Genomic DNA, 18833 nt, shown 5'->3' on the forward strand with positions numbered 1-18833 from the left:
GCTGTCAGACCCATACGGTTTCTACTTGAGTCTCGCTCTAATCGGATTCTCCCGGAGAACTCTTTCTCTCTCAACCCGAATGACCCTGGCCAGGGATTTGTCTGAGCAAGAACACATGGGATATTCCTCTCATGATACCGAGAGTGGATGATCCTCTATCGACACTCAATAGCCCTCGTAAGGTCGACTACCACTCCCAATGACCAGCTGTACTAGATCTGGGAACAGCCAAACCTATAAGTCTGGTATCAAAGAGTGGAGCACTCATACAGGACATCCTTGGTGTCTCAAGTCTAAGAACCAGATACACCACTAGGACTACGGAATCGTTGTCTGACAATAAGGCATCATCAACCATCCAGCATTCCGTAAGCGGATCAATCAGTGAACTCATTCTCCAATGAGCACCTGTACTGTATCCCTAGTGTCCCTACACGAGCAGCTATGAGACCAGCTGCATCCATCATATGGACGGGTATACAGCACACCAGTCTATCCGGTTATCACGATGTCCCTCTCGAGTAACCTATGACCGGGATTATTTAGGATATGTGTTTAAAGGTGAATCGATCTCATTATCGTGATCTCATCACGATCCGATTCCCATTGCACAAATCCAAGGACATCACTATACATATGCATTTATGCAATAGTTATAAAGTGATATACGCCAAAAATATAATAAGCAAAAAAAGATTCTGTATCAAGTCACACGTGCCATCACTCACGTGATTGGCTTGCTGGGCACTTATGACTAGCAATCTCCCACTTGACCTAAAGCCAATCACCTATGTGTCTGATCCCCATCAGACCCCTGTGACGCTCAAAGACAATCTGAGACAATGGCTTTGTTAGTGGATCTGCAATGTTATCTTCGGATGGAACTCTTTCCACTGCTACATCTCCTCGGGTCACGATCTCTCTGATAAGGTGGAACCTCCTCAGAACATGCTTAGATTTCTGATGAGACCTAGGTTCCTTCGCTTGAGCAATTGCCCCGTTGTTGTCGCAATATAGGGAAATCGGCTCCTCACTATCCGGCACGACTCCCAAATCTGTGATGAACTTCTTCAACCAGACTCCCTCCTTTGCTGCATCTGATGCAGCAATGTACTCCGCCTCTGTGGTCGAGTCAGCAGTGGTATCTTGCTTGGAACTCTTCCAGCACACTGCTCCTCCATTCAAGGTGTACACATACCCTGAATTCGACTTGCTATCATCGACATCAGACTGAAAACTTGAGTCAGTGTAGCCTTCAACCTTAAGGCTATTACCTCCATATACTAGTAAAAGATCCTTAGTCCTTCTCAAGTACTTAAGGATACACTTTACTGCTTTCCAGTGCTCCAAGCCTGGATCCGCCTGATACCTGCTCGTGACACTCAGAGCATGCGCTATATCAGGCCTAGTACATAGCATGGCATACATGATAGACCCTATTGCTGAGGCATAAGGTATCATATCCATGTTCGCCCTTTCTTCTGGAGTCTTTGGGGACATACTCGTAGAAAGCGATATCCCATGTCTCATCGGTATGAGACCTCTTTTGGAATTTTCCATGCCAAACCTTTTGACAATAGTTTCTATGTACCTGGACTGGGACAAGCCAAGCATCCTTTTGGATCTATCTCTATAGATTCTAATCCCCAAGATATAAGATGCTTCTCCTAAGTCCTTCATGGAGAAGTGTCTAGATAACCAAGCCTTTATTGTGGATAGCATTCCTATGTCATTCCCAATGATGAGGATGTCATCCACATATAACACCAAAAAGCTAATAGCGCTCCCACTTACCTTTCTGTATACACAAGGCTCATCTTCGTTCTTAACGAAGTCATAAGATCTGATTGCCTCATCAAATCTTATGTTCCAACTTCGGGAAGCTTGCTTTAGTCCATAAATGGATCTAAGCACTCTACACACCTTATCTGGGTAGTTCTTGGACACGAATCCCTCAAGTTGCATCATATACACCTTCTCCTCCAGGTTCCCGTTGAGGAATGCGATTTTCACATCCATCTGCCAGATCTCATAATCATAGTGTGCTGCAATAGCCAATAGAATTCTGATGGATTTTAGCATTGCTACGGGTGAGAAAGTTTCGTCGTAGTCAACACCTTGCCTTTGACGATACCCCTTAGCCACTAGCCTTGCTTTATAGGTCTCTACCTTTCCATCTACTCCGATCTTTTTCTTAAAGATCCATTTGCTACCGATGGGTACAATACCTTCGGACGCATTAACTAGGTTCCAAACCTTATTGGAGTACATAGAATCCATCTCAGAATTCATGGCTTCTTTCCACTTCCCGGAGTCTATACTCATAATAGCCTCCTCGTAGGTCTGAGGATCAATATCCTCTACATCCTCTGCTCTAATATGTCCCACATATCTCTCAGGAGGATGAGATACTCTATCAGACCTACGTAAAGTTGAAACTTGTGTATTAGGTATCTGAACAGATTCGGGCTGTAGAGTGGTGCTTGAGCTTGGTTCTCTAACTTCGCTCAACTCTATCATTCTCCCACTGTCTTCGCCAAGAATGTGTTCCTTCTCAAGGAACACTGCTCTCTTAGCTACAAAGACCTTTTTGTCCTCGAGATGATAGAAATAATACCCACAAGTTTCCTTGGGGTATCCCACAAATTTACATCGCCCTGTCCTTGATTCTAACTTATCGGGGTTGTGTCTTTTAACATGGGCAGAGCAGCCCCAAATCTTAACTACTTTAAGATCAGGCTTCTTCCCTTTCCATATCTCATATGGTGTAGACACCACCGACTTAGTTGGAACTCTGTTCAGAAGGTAAGCTGCGGTTTCTAGGGCATATCCCCAGAATGAGATGGGTAGGTCAGCGAAACTCATCATGGACCGTACCATATCTAATAATGTATGATTTCTCCTTTCAGAGACACCATTGAGCTGAGGTGTATAAGGAGGTGTCCATTGGGATAATATCCCATGGTCCTTGAGGAAGTGAGTAAACTCTGTACTTAAGTACTCACCTCCTCGATCTGATCGAAGAGTTTTGATACTCTTTCCAGTCTGGTTCTCCACCTCATTCTTATACTCTCTGAATTTCTCAAAGGCCTCAGACTTGTACTTCATTAAGTACACATATCCATACCTTGAGAAATCATCAGTAAATGTAATGAAGTAGGAGTAACCTCCAATGGCATGAGTTGACATGGGTCCACATACATCACTATGTATGAGTTCCAACAACTCAGTGGCTCTCTCTCCAGTTCCACTAAATGGAGAGTTGGTCAGTTTTCCACGAATGCAAGGCTCACAAGTTGCATATGACACATAGTCGAATGGATCTAGATATCCATCATTTAGCAACTTTTGAATCCTTCTTTCATGGATGTGACCTAGCCTACAATGCCACAGGTATGCACTGTTCAACTCATCTCGTTTCCTTTTGGACATATTTATATTCATGATATGTGGAGTGGTGTCTAACATAAATAAACCATTATGCAATGTTCCTTTCGTGATGATCTTATCATCTAATAATATTGAACAACCATTGTTCTCAAAAATAAATTTATATCCACTAACTGTTAAACATGAAATGGAGATAATGTTTTTGATAATAGAAGGAACAAAATAACATGCATCTAATGCAATAAAAGCTCCACTAGGCAGATGTAGGGCGACCTCGCCAACAGCTAAAACAGCAACTTTTGCTCCATTACCCATCTTGAGGTCCATCTCGCCTCTCTCTAGTCTCCTAGGCCTTGCCAGAACCTGCAATGAATTACATATATGATAAGCACTACCGGTATCTAATACCCATGTGTTATCATAAGAGTCTGACAAATGGAGACCGATCATGAATGTACCTGAAGCTTCATCAAGCTTTTGTTTCGCCCTTTCTGCAAGGTACTCTTTGCAGTTTCTCTTCCAGTGCCCATCTTTACCACAGTGGAAGCACTGGCCTTTGTCCTTTGTTGGGTCTTTCTTAGCAACCTTTGCTTTACCTTGTTTGCCCTTACCCTTTCCCTTCTTAAGGGACCTTTCTGCTTTCCTTTTCTTTCTGGTCTCACTAGTGTAGAGAACTGGCTTCTCTTTCTTAATAGTACTCTCTGCCTCCCTCAACATATTGAGGAGCTCTGGGAGAGTCACCTCAAGCTTGTTCATATTAAAGTTCATTATGAACTGTGAAAAGGAATCTGGTAGGGACTGAAGCACAATGTCCACACACAAGTTATCCTCTAGGACCATTCCTAGACCTGTGAGTTTCTCTATCCACTCAATCATCTTTAGGACATGGTTCTGAACCGGTGTCCCCTCAGTCATCCTAGCGCGGAAAAGGCTCTTGGATATCTCATATCGTTGAGTCCTTCCCTATTCCTCAAACAATTTACGGACATGTAGGAGAATGGATCTGGCATCCATCTTTTCATGTTGTCTCTGTAACTCTGGAGTCATAGAGCCCAACATATAGCACTGAGCAAGAGTGGAGTCATCAATGTACTTCACGTAGCGAGCGATCTCATCCTCGCTTGCCCCTTCTTCGGGCGTAGGCATCACTGTATCAAGGACGTACACGATTTTCTCCGCTGTGAGAACAATTCTCAAGTTACGGAGCCAATCCGTATAATTTGGACCAGTGAGGCGGTTGACATCAAGTATGCCACGTAAGGGATTTGAAAGCGACATTTTCTGAAAATAAAGATGTAGCAAAAATGAATAACATGCAGATTTTGCAAGAAATAAACTATCAAGATATGGACTTCTATCTTAATATGCTCCCACTATTTTACTAACGAGTCACGCGACACCCTCAGCACGTGAAACGGAAGTCTCCGGCAGACTTCTAGTGGGGATCAGGATCCAATCAGCGTCTTAGTGTAACCTCGAGGGACTCGACCAATCACACTAAGCCTAAAAGGTAGACAACTCTTGCCGATCACAACTCCTTGTGATTCCCGTCCTGTTCAGCCTCCGAATCACCATGGCCTCGAGGGACTCGACCAACCATGATGCTCGGTTAAGTCAACACCTTTGTTACAAGATGAGTCTGATTTGATGATATACCCTCGAGGGACTCGACCAAGCATATCATGCCCTCAGGTCACCGGTGACATCTCTATGTCGTAAGCAAGATAGCGAATCGCGATATAGGTGAGTCTCGAGGGACTCGACCAACTCAACCTACACCGGGATTCGGTTCCTACTCATAACGATGGAAGGCCACGTGGGTCAATCTAATTGCCTCACGTTTACCGACTTAATATTATCGAGAGATGTTTCTATGATTTGGTCTCCTATTATGACATGTCACACATGTACATATTTAATATATATCTACATCGCATGCAAATATATATACATATCTAGTATGTGTATAAGCAATCACACCAGATGATCATGGACCACAACCTAATATGATTAGGCCCGAGCCAGTAGGCCTAATCACTCACATCAAGATCTATGTGTGCAACGGTGCATCTCCATGCCTTGTGATCGTCCATCTCGTCCTCGTTGGTTCCGTCGACATCTTGATGCATCTTCATGCATCACGATCGTCCGTCTCGTGGGTCCCGCTATGGCTTCCACGCTCCCGCTGCGCCTCCTCATGTGATTACAACTTAATCATAGGCACGCAGGCCCGACAATAAACGAGAAATATAATGGAGGTTCGCAGACCTCAATAATAATAATCACAAGTACACACATCACACGGTCCATGATCATCCGTCCACTCATCATACATCACATGTATAAATAATCGTCATTATGTAGGACTACTAGATAATAAAAATAATAATCAACTAAACCTTTTAATTAATTAATATTTTCTGAAATCAGGGATATATAGGGAATTTCTCAATTCCTAAGGGTATTTTCGTAATTTGGACAAAAGACAGAAACTGGAATTTCTCAAATTCCGAGGGGCAAAACTGTCTTTTGCGCAGAAAACCCTAATACCCTTTCCCCTTTTCGCTGCTGCGCCGCCGCCGCCGCCGCCACCCTGCTGGCGGCGGCCTGTGCGGCGAGGGCGAGGGCACTGCCCTCGCCTGCAGGTGGCACGCCCGTTGGGGTCGCTGCCGCTGCAGGTGGGCGCCCCCGCGGGCGCCGCCGCCTTCGCGGGCGGTTCTGCCCGCGAGTTAGCGCCCGCAGGTGGTGCTGTCTCGCTGGCAGCCGCCCTTGCGGGGTTTTTGCCCGTGGGAGCAGCGGCCACAGGCTCCGCTGCCCTGCGGTGCCTCAGCCCGCGCTGCTGCCCCGCGGCGCCTCTGCCCGCGGGCTCAGTGGCCGCAGGCGCTTCTACCGAGCGGGCTCCCAGCCCCGCCGGCCACAAGCCTGCTGCAAGCAGATCGCCGGCCGGCTACTGCAGGCACAGCGCTTGCGCATGCGCCGGCACTGTGCTGCCTGGCTGCGGCTGCGGCTGGCTGTAGGCATGCAGATCGAGGGCAGCAACTGTTGCTGCCCTTCCTTGCTTTTGCGTCAACGATTTTGACGTCAATATTCTTCCTAAACACAACACACGCAGTTCAAAAACCAATCATTCGCACGAACAACCTGGCTCTGATACCACTGTTGGGAAATCATGGGGGCGACATCATATGCGCAGCGGAAGAACAAGAAAACAAAAATCCTCGATTCCCAAAAAGATGTTCGTCGTCGTGCGAAGATTGGTGCGCAAAATCCGCAAAACATAAAACTGCGTATAGAGATTGTGTTACCTAGGGAGATCGTATATCCCTGTTTCCTTGCAGATCCTCAGGAGAGGGTGAAGGAGGTCAAGCGTCCTCCTCTCTAGCGGTGATCCACACAGCAGGGTTGCGACGACGCTCCTCAAAACTCCAGGCCTACTCTGAGGTGGAGAGGGAGAGGAGAATAGGAAGGGCAAGCAAAGACTCTAGCCTATGAGGCTGTGAATCCCTCCTATTTATAGAGATCCCGTGTCAAAACCCTAATGGGTCCTTTCCCTAGTGGGTATTGGATCTGCATCCAATAAGACAAGGGCTCCGTCGGATATCTCATATCCGAACCTCTACTCATCGCAATGCCTACCATATGTGTGTGACCCTCTAGGCCCAATATCGAGCTGGCCGTGAGTCATACCTGTCAGAACTCCTTCTAACTAAGTGAATTATTATCTCTGTAATAATTCACTCGACTCATCGACTACGGAAGTACTAGGCCACTACGCCGTAGTCCCCAGACGATACAGGGGAATCCAATCCATTGGACCTGTCTGTCCTCAGTTACCATGTACCTATAGTCCCTCATCCATCTAATATCCCAGAGACCGTATATCGAGCATGGTGCTGTCAGACCCATACAGTTTCTACTTGAGTCTCGCTCTAATCGGATTCTCCCGGAGAACTCTTTCTCTCTCAACCCGAATGACCCTGGCCAGGGATTTGTCTGAGCAAGAACACATGGGATATTCCTCTCATGATACCGAGAGTGGATGATCCTCTATCGACACTCAATAGCCCTCGTAAGGTCGACTACCACTCCCAATGACCAGCTGTACTAGATCTGGGAACAGCCAAACCTATAAGTCTGGTATCAAAGAGTGGAGCACTTATACAGGACATCCTTGGTGTCTCAAGTCTAAGAACCAGATACACCACTAGGACTACGGAATCGTTGTCTGACAATAAGGCATCATCAACCATCCAGCATTCCGTAAGCGGATCAATCAGTGAACTCATTCTCCAATGAGCACCTGTACTGTATCCCTAGTGTCCCTACACGAGCAGCTATGAGACCAGCTGCATCCATCATATGGACGGGTATACAGCACACCAGTCTATCCGGTTATCACGATGTCCCTCTCGAGTAACCTATGACCGGGATTATTTAGGATATGTGTTTAAAGGTGAATCGATCTCATTATCGTGATCTCATCACGATCCGATTCCCATTGCACAAATCCAAGGACATCACTATACATATGCATTTATGCAATAGTTATAAAGTGATATACGCCAAAAATATAATAAGCAAAAAAAGATTCTGTATCAAGTCACACGTGCCATCACTCACGTGATTGGCTTGCTGGGCACTTATGACTAGCACCCAGTTCCCACGTGGGTCGGGAACTTCACCGTTTGGTGGTAGGTGGAGACTACGGTCCTGATTTTGTTGAGGGTGGGGCGACCGAGGATGGCATTGTATGCTGTAGGGAGATCCACTACTAAGAAGGTGGACATCACCGTCTTTGTTCTGGGCGGTGCTCCTAGAGTCAGGGGCAAGGTGACGGTTCCCAACGGTGAGATCGAGTCGCAGGTGAACCCAGTGAGCGCCGAGCAGATAGGCTCCAAGGCCTCTTTGGCTAGCCCCAGTTTCTGGAAAGCGTCAAGATATAGCACATCATCTGAGCTTCCCATGTCGATCATGATTCTTCTTACCTAGGCATTGGCGATTCGAGCCATTATCACGAGCGCGTCGTCGTGCTCTGGTCGCTCAGCACCCTTGGGGGGGAATGCGACCTCAGGGTTGGGGCTGCGTCGGGTAGCATCGTCCCTAGCTGAGCGGGCGTATGCCTTCCTTCCGGACATGCTGATCCCACCGGACGCTGGGCCGCCCGTGATGATGTCGATGTGGCGCTCAACGGGACCCTCCGGATGGGGCAACAATCCCCTATTCTCTTGGACGAACCAACTGAGGTGTCCTCTATAGAAGAGCTCCTCGATTTGCCGCTGCAGCTCGTGGCATTCTTCAGTATCGTGCCCGCTTTGCCGGTGGAAGCAACAATACTTGGACCGGTCAACTAGTTCCCGCGGGCTCTTCATTGGAACAGGGGCCTTGAGCAACCCTTTTTCCCTTATTTGGAGAAATATCTCCGTTTGGGATGCACCCAAAGAGGATATAGGAGACCTTAGCGTAGGCGGGTCAGGTCGGTCCAGCCTGCGCCTCGACGTGGCAGACTGTTGTCCCCGAGCCGGCTCCGGCCTGCCCCTCTTGTGCTCTTCCCGCTTCCCGGCCATCCAAGCCTCGGCCGCGATGAACTGGTTCGCGTGTTGGAGCATTTCGGGCACCGCGGTGGGGGGTCGCTCCACGAGGGACCATAAGAACCTGGAAGGATGCAAGCCTATCATAAACGCCTGCATCAATAGAGAAGTATGAGCGTCCGGTAATCCCCGGATCTGCGTTGCAAAACGATTCACAAAATGGGAGAGGGGCTCGTTCTCCCTCTGGTTGAGTCCGAGGAGAAGCACCACGGAAGGCTTCAGCCGTGCATAGGCCACGAAGTGGAGCTCGAAGTCCTTGACGAGCTGGTCGAAGGAAGCGATCGTTTTGGTCTTCAAGCCGCTATACCACGCGCGGGCTGGCCCTCTCAGGGTGGTGGGAAACGCTCTGCACATCAGAGCATCAAAGGTCCCATATAGCGCCATCTGGGCGCGAAAAGCGACTACATGGTCCGCTCGGTCGGTAGAGCCGTCGTAAGCGTCGAGGGAGGGGAGTCGGAAGTTCGAGGGGACTATCTGGTCCTGTATCTCGGGCGTAAACGGAGATCCCTGGTGTGCGTCCTCCCCGAACTCTCCTTTTGACCTGTGGACCTCCTTCTGCACCTCGTCCTGAGGCGGTGTGCGAGCCTGAATGGGTGGCTCTTGTTGTCACAGTGGACGAGAAACAAGGGGAATAATGGACTACACCATACCGGTCAAAGTTCGAACTTAATGGGTGAGGTCATGAAAGGCCTCGGATAACACGGGCGATGGGTCGGCGGGGGCACCGTCGGGCGGTGACAGGCCCGGGTTGTTGAATATCCGCCAATAGCGCTTTGAGGTCGTGGCGAGGTGTTCGCCATGAAGATCTCCGTGTGGGGGATGTTCCCCTGAAGCTCCAATCGGATGTGACCCCTCAGCCGCAGGTTTGTCCGAGCCAATCGGGTGATCCCTCGACATCCCGACCCTCCTTCTAGCGCCAAAATGTTAGTGTAAACAACTTTAAGTCGTGGCCTTGGGGCCGATGTGGCTTGGTTCGGGTCCGGTTGATGGGGGATCTTCTTGGGATGTTTCTCGAGACTGTTGAGGTGGTCGATTACGGTGGTCCGATTGGGACGGGGTCACCGTTTCCTCCGGGAAGGAACTCCTCGCCTGGGTGTTTTGTGGGAGACCTTCGCCTTCGCACTTGCACAAAGGTCGGGTCGGAGGGATCGGCACCCCGACCCAACCTTTGTGCAGGTGCGAAGGTGGAGGTCTCCCACTAAATGCCCAGGCGAGGAGTTCCTTCCCGGAGGAAACATCGACCTCGTCCCAATCGGACCACCGTAATCGTTCACCTCAACAGTCTCGAGAAATATCCCAGGAAGATCCCCCATCAATCGAACCCGAACCAAGCCGCGTCGGTCCCGAAACCACGACTTAAAGTTGTTTACACTAAGATAGTCTAACATTAAATCACTCGATAACCCAAAAGCCACTATTGTGAATGAGAAAATAGTAGATTAGCTGCTATCTAAGGGTTAAAAGAGTAAAGTTGTAGCATTATTTAAGAATTTTTCAAAGTAACAACGTTTTGTGAGAAATTTTAATAAATATAAATTTTTTGAGAATTTGTCAAATTAAAAAAGGGAAAAAGCTTTCTTTTTAAGAAAATATATCACGGGTAAGACCTTTATTAATACACTACACTTTTAACCATTAAAAGATGTACTTCATATGAATACTGAGCTGAAATATATATAGTATATTAAACAGCTGAACGTACCTAATGTTATCAAATTTTATCTCCTATTATCTGATTGATTAAACTTTAAATACGCATAATTTCACTCCCGTTTTTATTGATGAAATTCTAATTATTTAATTCGCAAAGAAGTGGTTTATTATTAGCTTTATTATTAATCTGGTCAACGCGTCAAATATGGTGGAAGGGTCAAACTTAGCCTATTTAATAATAGAATTATTAACTGGAGCTCAATCTCGAATTAAGAGAGCCGCCACGGAAGACCCTCGCATCCGACCGACGTCGGTCGCTCGAACACGACATGACATGTCCGACCCACAAGTCAGGTCAGATCAGATCAAGATCGCGTCGTTGAGGGGAGTCTTTTAATGATACGGTATGTATCTCTATAATTCCAATTCCACGCCAAGGGGCTCCGTCCTTGTCGCCGACGAAGCGGGAGGCAGCAGCGCTGGGGCTCGTGGAATCCCAACGACGGGGAAGAAGCCGGAAGGCAGGCGTGCCTGCTAGTCGGAGCGTAGACACGGCGGGGAATTCAAAGGCCGAGGGAGGATCGGCAGCGATCTTCCGGTGGTTCCTACTGTGAGTCTTCTTTCTCCTCTCGATTCTTTCTTTCTCTCTTGGTTCTTCTTCTTCCGCAATGAAATAAATGAAGATACCACGTGATCCTCGTTTCTTTCTTTCCTCCTTTCTCGTGTATAAAAGAAATCTCACGTTGTCGGCTGCGGAAACCAACCCGGATCGGATGATTTATGATCCGATCTTGACTCAAGCCTGAAGGATGTAAGATCTATCGACCATTGTCGAAAATATGCACGAACACGGAGCTGTTCAAAGTAGGCTGCTTATGAGAATTCCATGCGTCTCATGAAGGAAATTTAACAAACGTTGATAACATCTAACGCATGGGTGATGTAGTAAACACATAACACAAATGACAAGTTATTGGATATCTGATAGAAGAGATCTATGAAATAATGATTTCATTTGTGAAGAATACCCTCTCTAGGATATCCTTGTTAAAATTCCACTGATCGAGGTGATATTCTTTTATACCTCCTGTGTATTTCTTGTACATCTAAAATGTTTCGGTCCATGCTTCATGGATTTATTCTGTGTAATGATTCCATAATTTTTCTTGTTCACCTTTAGATAGCTGTTTGTATTTTCAAAGATTTGATTCTCAATCAAGAAATCTCCTGAAGATTTTTTGATGATTATTGGTTGATAGATAGAAGATAATGGTTATAGGGAAGTTGAGTTAATGAAGTATAATCAATCATGCAAGTGTGACATATGCACAATATTGGGATATTTAGAATAATAGAATAGAGATAAAAATATATTTAATAAATGATGTAAGAGGAGGTCCATTCCAACCTATCGTCGAGGTTATCAGTAATTAAGATTGCAAATAATACCTTTTTGTGGTGGATATTGATGTCAATATTTCATTGAAAAAGCAAAAGTATGACATGATTGAAAACTTTGTATTACTCCTATTTCCTTCATTTCCATGACAACTATTGTTCATGTCAAGGGAGATATGATTCGGTGCACACTTGCTAAACATTTGGTCTTTGGTTGCCTATCTAGTTATTACTTTTATGGACATCGAACAGCTGTTGTTTCAAAGGAAGTGACCTTCTGAAATGAAGTTCCACCAGAAATGGCCAATAAGGAAGCATGTAATTAATTAATTTATAATGGTCCAACTTAATTAACTATAACTCGATTCAAGTACACCTAATCAATATGTCAGAATCAAGTTTAATAAAATATTGAATATAACTAAAATAATAATTCAATTTCATTAAACAAACCCAGAGTCCCTTGACATCACTCCTGCTAAATAAATAATAGAACTCTTTGGAATGTGAGTTTGTGAAAGGTGGCTTCCTGGATATAAAAAAAAAAGTGTGGCAGGTAACCACATTGAGTGACAGGAGCAGAAGAAAGGGAAAAGACAAAAAAAGAAAAATAAAGAATAAAGAATAATAACTGCTAACTAGAAAAAATGGGTAATAGAGACACTTGGGCATTTGCTAAAGTGAACTGACGAGGTTAGGTGAGACTAGAGTGCATCGAGAGGCCCTAGGCGAGACATGGCACCCCCTAGGTGAATGCCTTAGTTGAGGCATCGGCAGCCAGGCCCCTGCCTAAACCTCAATTGAACTTTCAACAGGGCAAGCTTTATTTTCCTTCCCCACTCTTGCAACCATCCTCTCTCTTTGTCTATCAGTTTCATATGTATGAGTAGGTTTCTATTCCTAATTCTGTTGATGTGCTACAGGTGTTGCTAAACTGTCAATCAGATAGTTGATCATGGAGAATGGTGAAATTGAGAGTGCAGATGAGGAAATTACTTCACGTAGTGGACGGCAGTACAGACCGGTGGTTTCCCATGATCCACCTGTTGTCCAAATGACTTCCATAGATTCTGGTCCTCTTACAGAGATACAACTAAAGTGATTTCCTTATTTGAACTTTTTAGTAATTATTCATGCAACTTTTATCTTGTAGGAATTACTTTGCAAGATATTTTGTTTCAGTTGGTTATGTTTTATTCTCATTTTTATCCAGAGTATACTTGATCTGCAAAATTAACCTTTCTTTTTTTTTTAAAGAAATTTTAGCTTAAAGTGTTCTATTTTATCAGTTCTTACCTACTTATGATTAAAGCACAATCAATTGCATGTTATTATGGGAGCAGCAAGATTTATGGTCATTTTGATGCAATAGGATAAGCGTAATGCATGTCAGCTGCAACTATCTTCATTAACTGAAACCTCGTAACAATTTTATACTAAGAAAATTTTAATGATAATGCTACATATATAATGTTCCTGGAGATGATTATCTTCAGTCTGTCACGATGGGAGTGCATATATGGATCCATTAATTATTAGTTTATCAACAGCATACTCTAGATTGCTCAAAAGTGCTTTGATGAACTGGCTTCCCCTATTGATCAAATTCTTCTGCAGTTTCACTTCTCAAGGTTCTTGAAAACTAATTCTCTTTTTGGCAAGGCACAAAAAGGATGACAGTAGAATTAATCCATGCTTTTCAGATATTATGTTTTGTGCTGGTTATGCTTTAGCTTTGCACCTTAATAGATAATTTATTTGTTGCAATAGATTAGTCTCTTGAGACAAGCTTAGTTGAGCCTAACTCAAATGATCGGAGTAAATTCTCATATACATTTTAACAGTGATTTAGTTTCATTTTTGTTAACGCATAAGATATCAATTTGTCAAATTTTTAGCTGAATCTGAGCTGCTGACTCTCTGGGTTCTGCCCATACTATCAACATCTGCAGGCTGCATTTATGCTCGAAGATGAATATGATCAGTAAGGTCAAGACTAGGTTGGCATCCAATTAGAACAGAATTCTTTATTTTTCGTGAAACCTCAATATAAAGCTCCATTAGGCTTAGCTTATAACTTGTATAGTGATATGTGACTGGCCTTCTTAATCTCCTGTTTCTACGAATTAAGTGAATGCAATTGAGATCTTTTCAGAAGTAATAGGGTACGTTTCTGATGAGTTCATGGTTATTTGTGCGTTATGTGTATCTCTCTGAAGTTTATATTCCTTGTCTCAAGTTAGTTATTAGCAAGGTTCATCATACCGTGACATACTGCTCGGTATGGGCGGTACATACCGGTCCGATAGGGGACCGGTACATCGGTACGCGTTCATGTACTATGTGTTAGTATGCTTGATATTACTCGGTACAGCTCGTTATGTACCATACTGGCAGCTGGTCCGTACATTGGTACAGATCGGTAAGGTAAACCATGGTAATTAGTATTGCTTGTCTTAGATCTTGCTTTGGTCAAACACACTCTTTTCGCTTACTATTTCAGACATATTAGCCTTAGGTTTTGTGTTGTGGATATTCTAGAGAATATATATTCTACAATATTTTTGTTTTTTGTATTCTCTAATATATTTTGTTCTTTTATTGTTTATTTTTCTACAACTACTTTTTTGTTACAATATTTTGCCTGTGGATTGCTAACAAAGTAATAAATTTTATTCATATTTATTTTAGGAATATTAGGATGTCATCACAATCAGAGAATGGTCCCAATGCAACGGAGGGACCTTCCCATGGTCATGATGGATCCAACAACTCCCAGAGGGAATCAAAGTTGGAACTATTTGGTTTTGATTCTCTTGTGAACAAATTGGGACTCAAAAGGTACGTGATACTGTCGCCATCTTTCTTTCTTTAATATTTGCATTCAGTTTTTTTTTTCTCCGGCTGATGTAAGCATTCATGCTCATAAAAAGTTCATAACAATAGTTGCATGTTTGGTATTTTGGTTTGACTTAAGGTTTAAATTTTTGGTTGGATCTGCACGTATCAGTATTTTACCAAAAAAGACCCAAAAGATATTAAGAAATAGTTCAAATCTGGTATATGGATGGTATTCCATGATACTGGTGTACCACTACCCTGTTTGACTAGTATAATATCATTGGTATAATGTGCAATTTTACACCTTGGGTTAGTCATTAGGTATATGGATATTTGTTTTCTTTAATTTTTTAATTGATTAAGTCATTACAGTATGACAGGGGAACAAATTCCAACACCGTCAAGTCCCAGAGATGGTGAGGATGTATCCATTACTCTTGGGGGCCCAAAGGTACATTTGCTACCTTTTGCTTACAGCTACTTTGTATTTGCTTTTGTTTGTTGAAAAAGTTTGTAGGTTTTCTTGCACAAGTTATATTATATTTTTCTAAATTCGCGCATGAAATATATCACCTGTTGGTGGATTTACTGACTGATTGGGAAGGAGGTTTCCTAACCTTATATAGTTTATCTCTTTCTGTTTGTTTTGTGAACCAGAGGTTGGAAAACTTTTTATATATTTTTTTATCCTCTTTTCTTTTGTTTCTCTTTCTTTCTACTAATTTCATGATCTTAATGAAATAAAATTGTCTCTTTGCTCCTTTGCCTAAAAGGACCTAATTTGATGATGATCATTATCTTGCTTCCAATCTTGAGATGGAAAAAGAATAAACTTTTATTGCAAGGCTGATTTTAAAAGAGGCTAACTGCTTTCTGTTTCTCCTTTTTTTGCTCACTGCTCCCTGTTTATCTTTTCTCGTATCTTTTGTCATATTTTATTCTCTGTTTTTCGTCTTATTCTTTTTGTCATGGTAAGTTAATTACCCAAGAATGTTGCCTGTTCAGAAGGCATTGAATGTCCTTGCTAGATAGACTAGAACAGTTTCACAATGCATTTGTTGGTTACTTGGGATGCTTTTATGTGCCCTACCCTCACTTAAAAGTTGATCTGGACTTGTGCTCCACATTATTCAATTTGTATTAACAAAGCACATAATTCATGAGGAGAATGGTAGAGCAAGGATTGAAATACCGTACCGTACCGGTGTTTCGAAGTTGGCTCGGTACGGTACGGTACCGTGTATCAAGCGGTACACCTAATTTAGGTATAAAACCGTCTGAAAATACCTGAAAATAAAAACAAAGTTATGATAGGATTTTTAAGTTAGAAATAAATATAGTAATAGTATAAGTTTAGCAAAATCAATGTAAATTAGGTAAGAATAATATCACATATCTTTTTCGGACAGTCCATTACGGATTGTCTTTATGTAAATATTGAAATATCTACAGAAAAATCATTTGAATTGTTAGACTATTTTATTACAATATAAACTCTAAAATTTAAATGAATTAAATAATCACATATGTAGATATACCTGATTGCTAATTCTACCACCAAAACGAACGACGGGCCTCCACGGGTGGTGGATCGGGGTCCTCGATCCTATACATCTGCATATCAATATAATATGTTTGTTGGACCCAATCATGAAATTGATCCCATGACATAGTGTATTGATATACCGTATGCTATTGATGCATCAATGCGATGTTGATCGTAGGCTGATCGTCATAAATCACATTTGTCCGAGGCAGCTCTCGAGGCATATATTGGTGAATGTCAGAACTTCTACTTTCGCTATTGATCTGCTGCTCTGTATCATACTGTTGCTCAGAGAAGGATGACCAACTATCACCATACTACTTTTACCCGTATGATTCTCCATAATATGATGAGTGTGAATACGATGAGCTTCTTTCTGTGTCTACATCATGTAGGCTCTGTCACATTTGCTCAAATTCTTCCACTACCTTCCCCTTCCCCTTCCCCTTCCACGCATAAACTTGACCAGTACCTTATCGAGTTCCATGACCTGAATCTTGGGTGGCATGTGTAAAATATTGCTCCTCGGTCCATGCACCACCCTCAAGTTGTGTAGACGAGACCAACGACTGCCCGACATCACCGCCATCATCCGTCGAGGCACTGTTGTCCGTGCTGCTATCATGTCTCTGGACCGAGCGAGTTGCTGAATGTGATTGTGAAGGTGTCTCGTCACCCGACTCGATTCTTTCCAACGATGCAACTGATGCTACTGCCTTCCCCTTTGCCTTTGCACGTTGGGCGGACGATTGTGATCGTTGGGTGTCTATAGTTCCTCGAGCAGTTTGACTCGATGTTGTTTGACTCCTACCACGTTGTGATCGAGGGGGATTTCCCACCTGTTGGGGTTGTGCTTCTTTTTCTTCTATTGCCTCGGTGATAAAATGTGAAGGACGCTGAGGATCTCCCACCTCATCAAGTAGAGGATCCTCTTGGTTCTCTGCTGTTTCAACCCAATCTAACATCGGCTCTGAATCTTCGTTGTAGAATTGGAGGTCAATGGGATCAATATATGGTTCCTCTATCTCCTTATCTAGCTCAGCATGTCGCATGCTATTATGGACATATACTAGTTTCTTTAATCGTCTGTAGGAGAGTTTGTTGCGGACCTTCGTGTGAATCAATGCAAACGTCGACCAATTACGTCCACAACCACTAGATGTTGTCGTTTGTGAAAATACATGAACGACAACCTTCCTTAAATGTGGTACATCCCCTCCAAATTGTAGCCACCACTCGACTGCAAAAAGATATAAATAAGATTTTATTAGTATAACAAATAATTAACATTAAATATAATTGATAATCAATATGTGTAACTTTTCCTCACCAGGATCTATAGTGTAACGACACGATATAGCTACAACGTCGGAGAATGAACCAACTGTTTCTCGAAATAATCGACCCTCCATAGGACCATCGACTGCATCAGTAGTGTTTGGCAAGAGCCGATATATAACATTTCGTAGTGTCGTTAGTAAATTATTTTGTATTCCAAGAGTATATCGATATTGAATTGTCGGGTTTAGATAATACGCTACAAGACATAATTTTGTTAGTATGATTTTTTATTATTTAAAAAATAATAAATTAAATTATTATGAATATGAATTTACCTGTATTATGGATATCTTGATCCATATGAACTTCGATCCGACGATCAATGATCCGTACGTATTGGTCGACCTTAAAATCATCTTTGAATACTTTCCTGACCTCCTCTCTTGCTTAAATCAACATATATTTAAGATACGGCATCTGTGGACGCTTGTCCATATCGACCTTACAAAGGACAATATAAAGTGGTTCCATACCTTTTATGATTTCTACTGTAGTCTCCTAAAATCTAGAGGAAAGAATGGACTTTTTTATCTTCTTTCTATCGCTCAATCTCGAATATCTAGAATCAGACCACTCTTGTGAGGTGACCATTGCCTTCAAGCTATGCTTTTTTTGTTGTAATGACTTTAATGCAATAAAATTGGTAGCAAATCGAGTAATTCCAGGTCGGAGTATCGCACCGTTTACATACTTTTGCATTAAAGCGTGGACTAAATGATGATTATATATAAACTTTGTAATTGATTGTGCTCGAGCTACACAATTCTTGATTGCATCTAGCTCACCAATATCCTTCAGCATTAGATCTATGTAATGAGCTGCACATGGAGTCTAAAATAAAGTTTTTTTTTCTATCAATTACAAACCGGCCTTCTTGAAATTCACTCTATTGTCGGTTATTATTATTTGGACAACATACTGTGGTCTAATCTCCTCTACTAAAGTGTCCATCAAGCTCCCAATGTAGTTTGCATCTTGGATCTTTTCAGAAGCATTAACAAACTTATAAAACACCACTTTTCTGTTGCAATAAACAAGAAAGTTAATGATACTCATTCTTGTTGGTCCTGTCTAAC

General features: G+C 43.1%; 2 protein-coding genes across 3 annotated transcripts in view; one reads left to right on the forward strand and one right to left on the reverse strand.

The window, feature by feature from the left end:
- Positions 1-8375: 8375 nt before the first annotated feature.
- On the reverse strand, positions 8376-9875 carry LOC135613913 (uncharacterized). The gene is made up of 2 exons (XM_065110924.1): positions 9681-9875; positions 8376-9563 (listed from the first exon to the last, which is right to left on the reverse strand). Exons 1-2 carry the CDS (start codon positions 9873-9875, stop codon positions 8376-8378), a joined length of 1383 nt encoding a protein of 460 aa, XP_064966996.1.
- Positions 9876-11045: 1170 nt separating this feature from the next.
- The window catches only part of LOC135615216 (cation-chloride cotransporter 1-like), a 28450-nt gene continuing 20662 nt past the window's right edge, over positions 11046-18833 (forward strand). The window contains exons 1-4 of one of the 2 annotated variants that reach the window (XM_065113422.1): positions 11046-11241; positions 12953-13127; positions 14721-14870; positions 15243-15321. In XM_065113422.1, coding sequence (XP_064969494.1) covers positions 12985-13127; positions 14721-14870; positions 15243-15321 — 372 coding nt within the window. In that variant the 5' untranslated portion in view covers positions 11046-11241; positions 12953-12984. The remainder of the gene's footprint in view (positions 11242-12952; positions 13128-14720; positions 14871-15242; positions 15322-18833) is intronic. The other variant, XM_065113421.1, reaches the window with a different exon arrangement.

The sequence above is a fragment of the Musa acuminata genome, chromosome BXJ2-6, assembly GCF_036884655.1.
Source record: "Musa acuminata AAA Group cultivar baxijiao chromosome BXJ2-6, Cavendish_Baxijiao_AAA, whole genome shotgun sequence".
Lineage (NCBI taxonomy): Eukaryota > Viridiplantae > Streptophyta > Magnoliopsida > Zingiberales > Musaceae > Musa > Musa acuminata.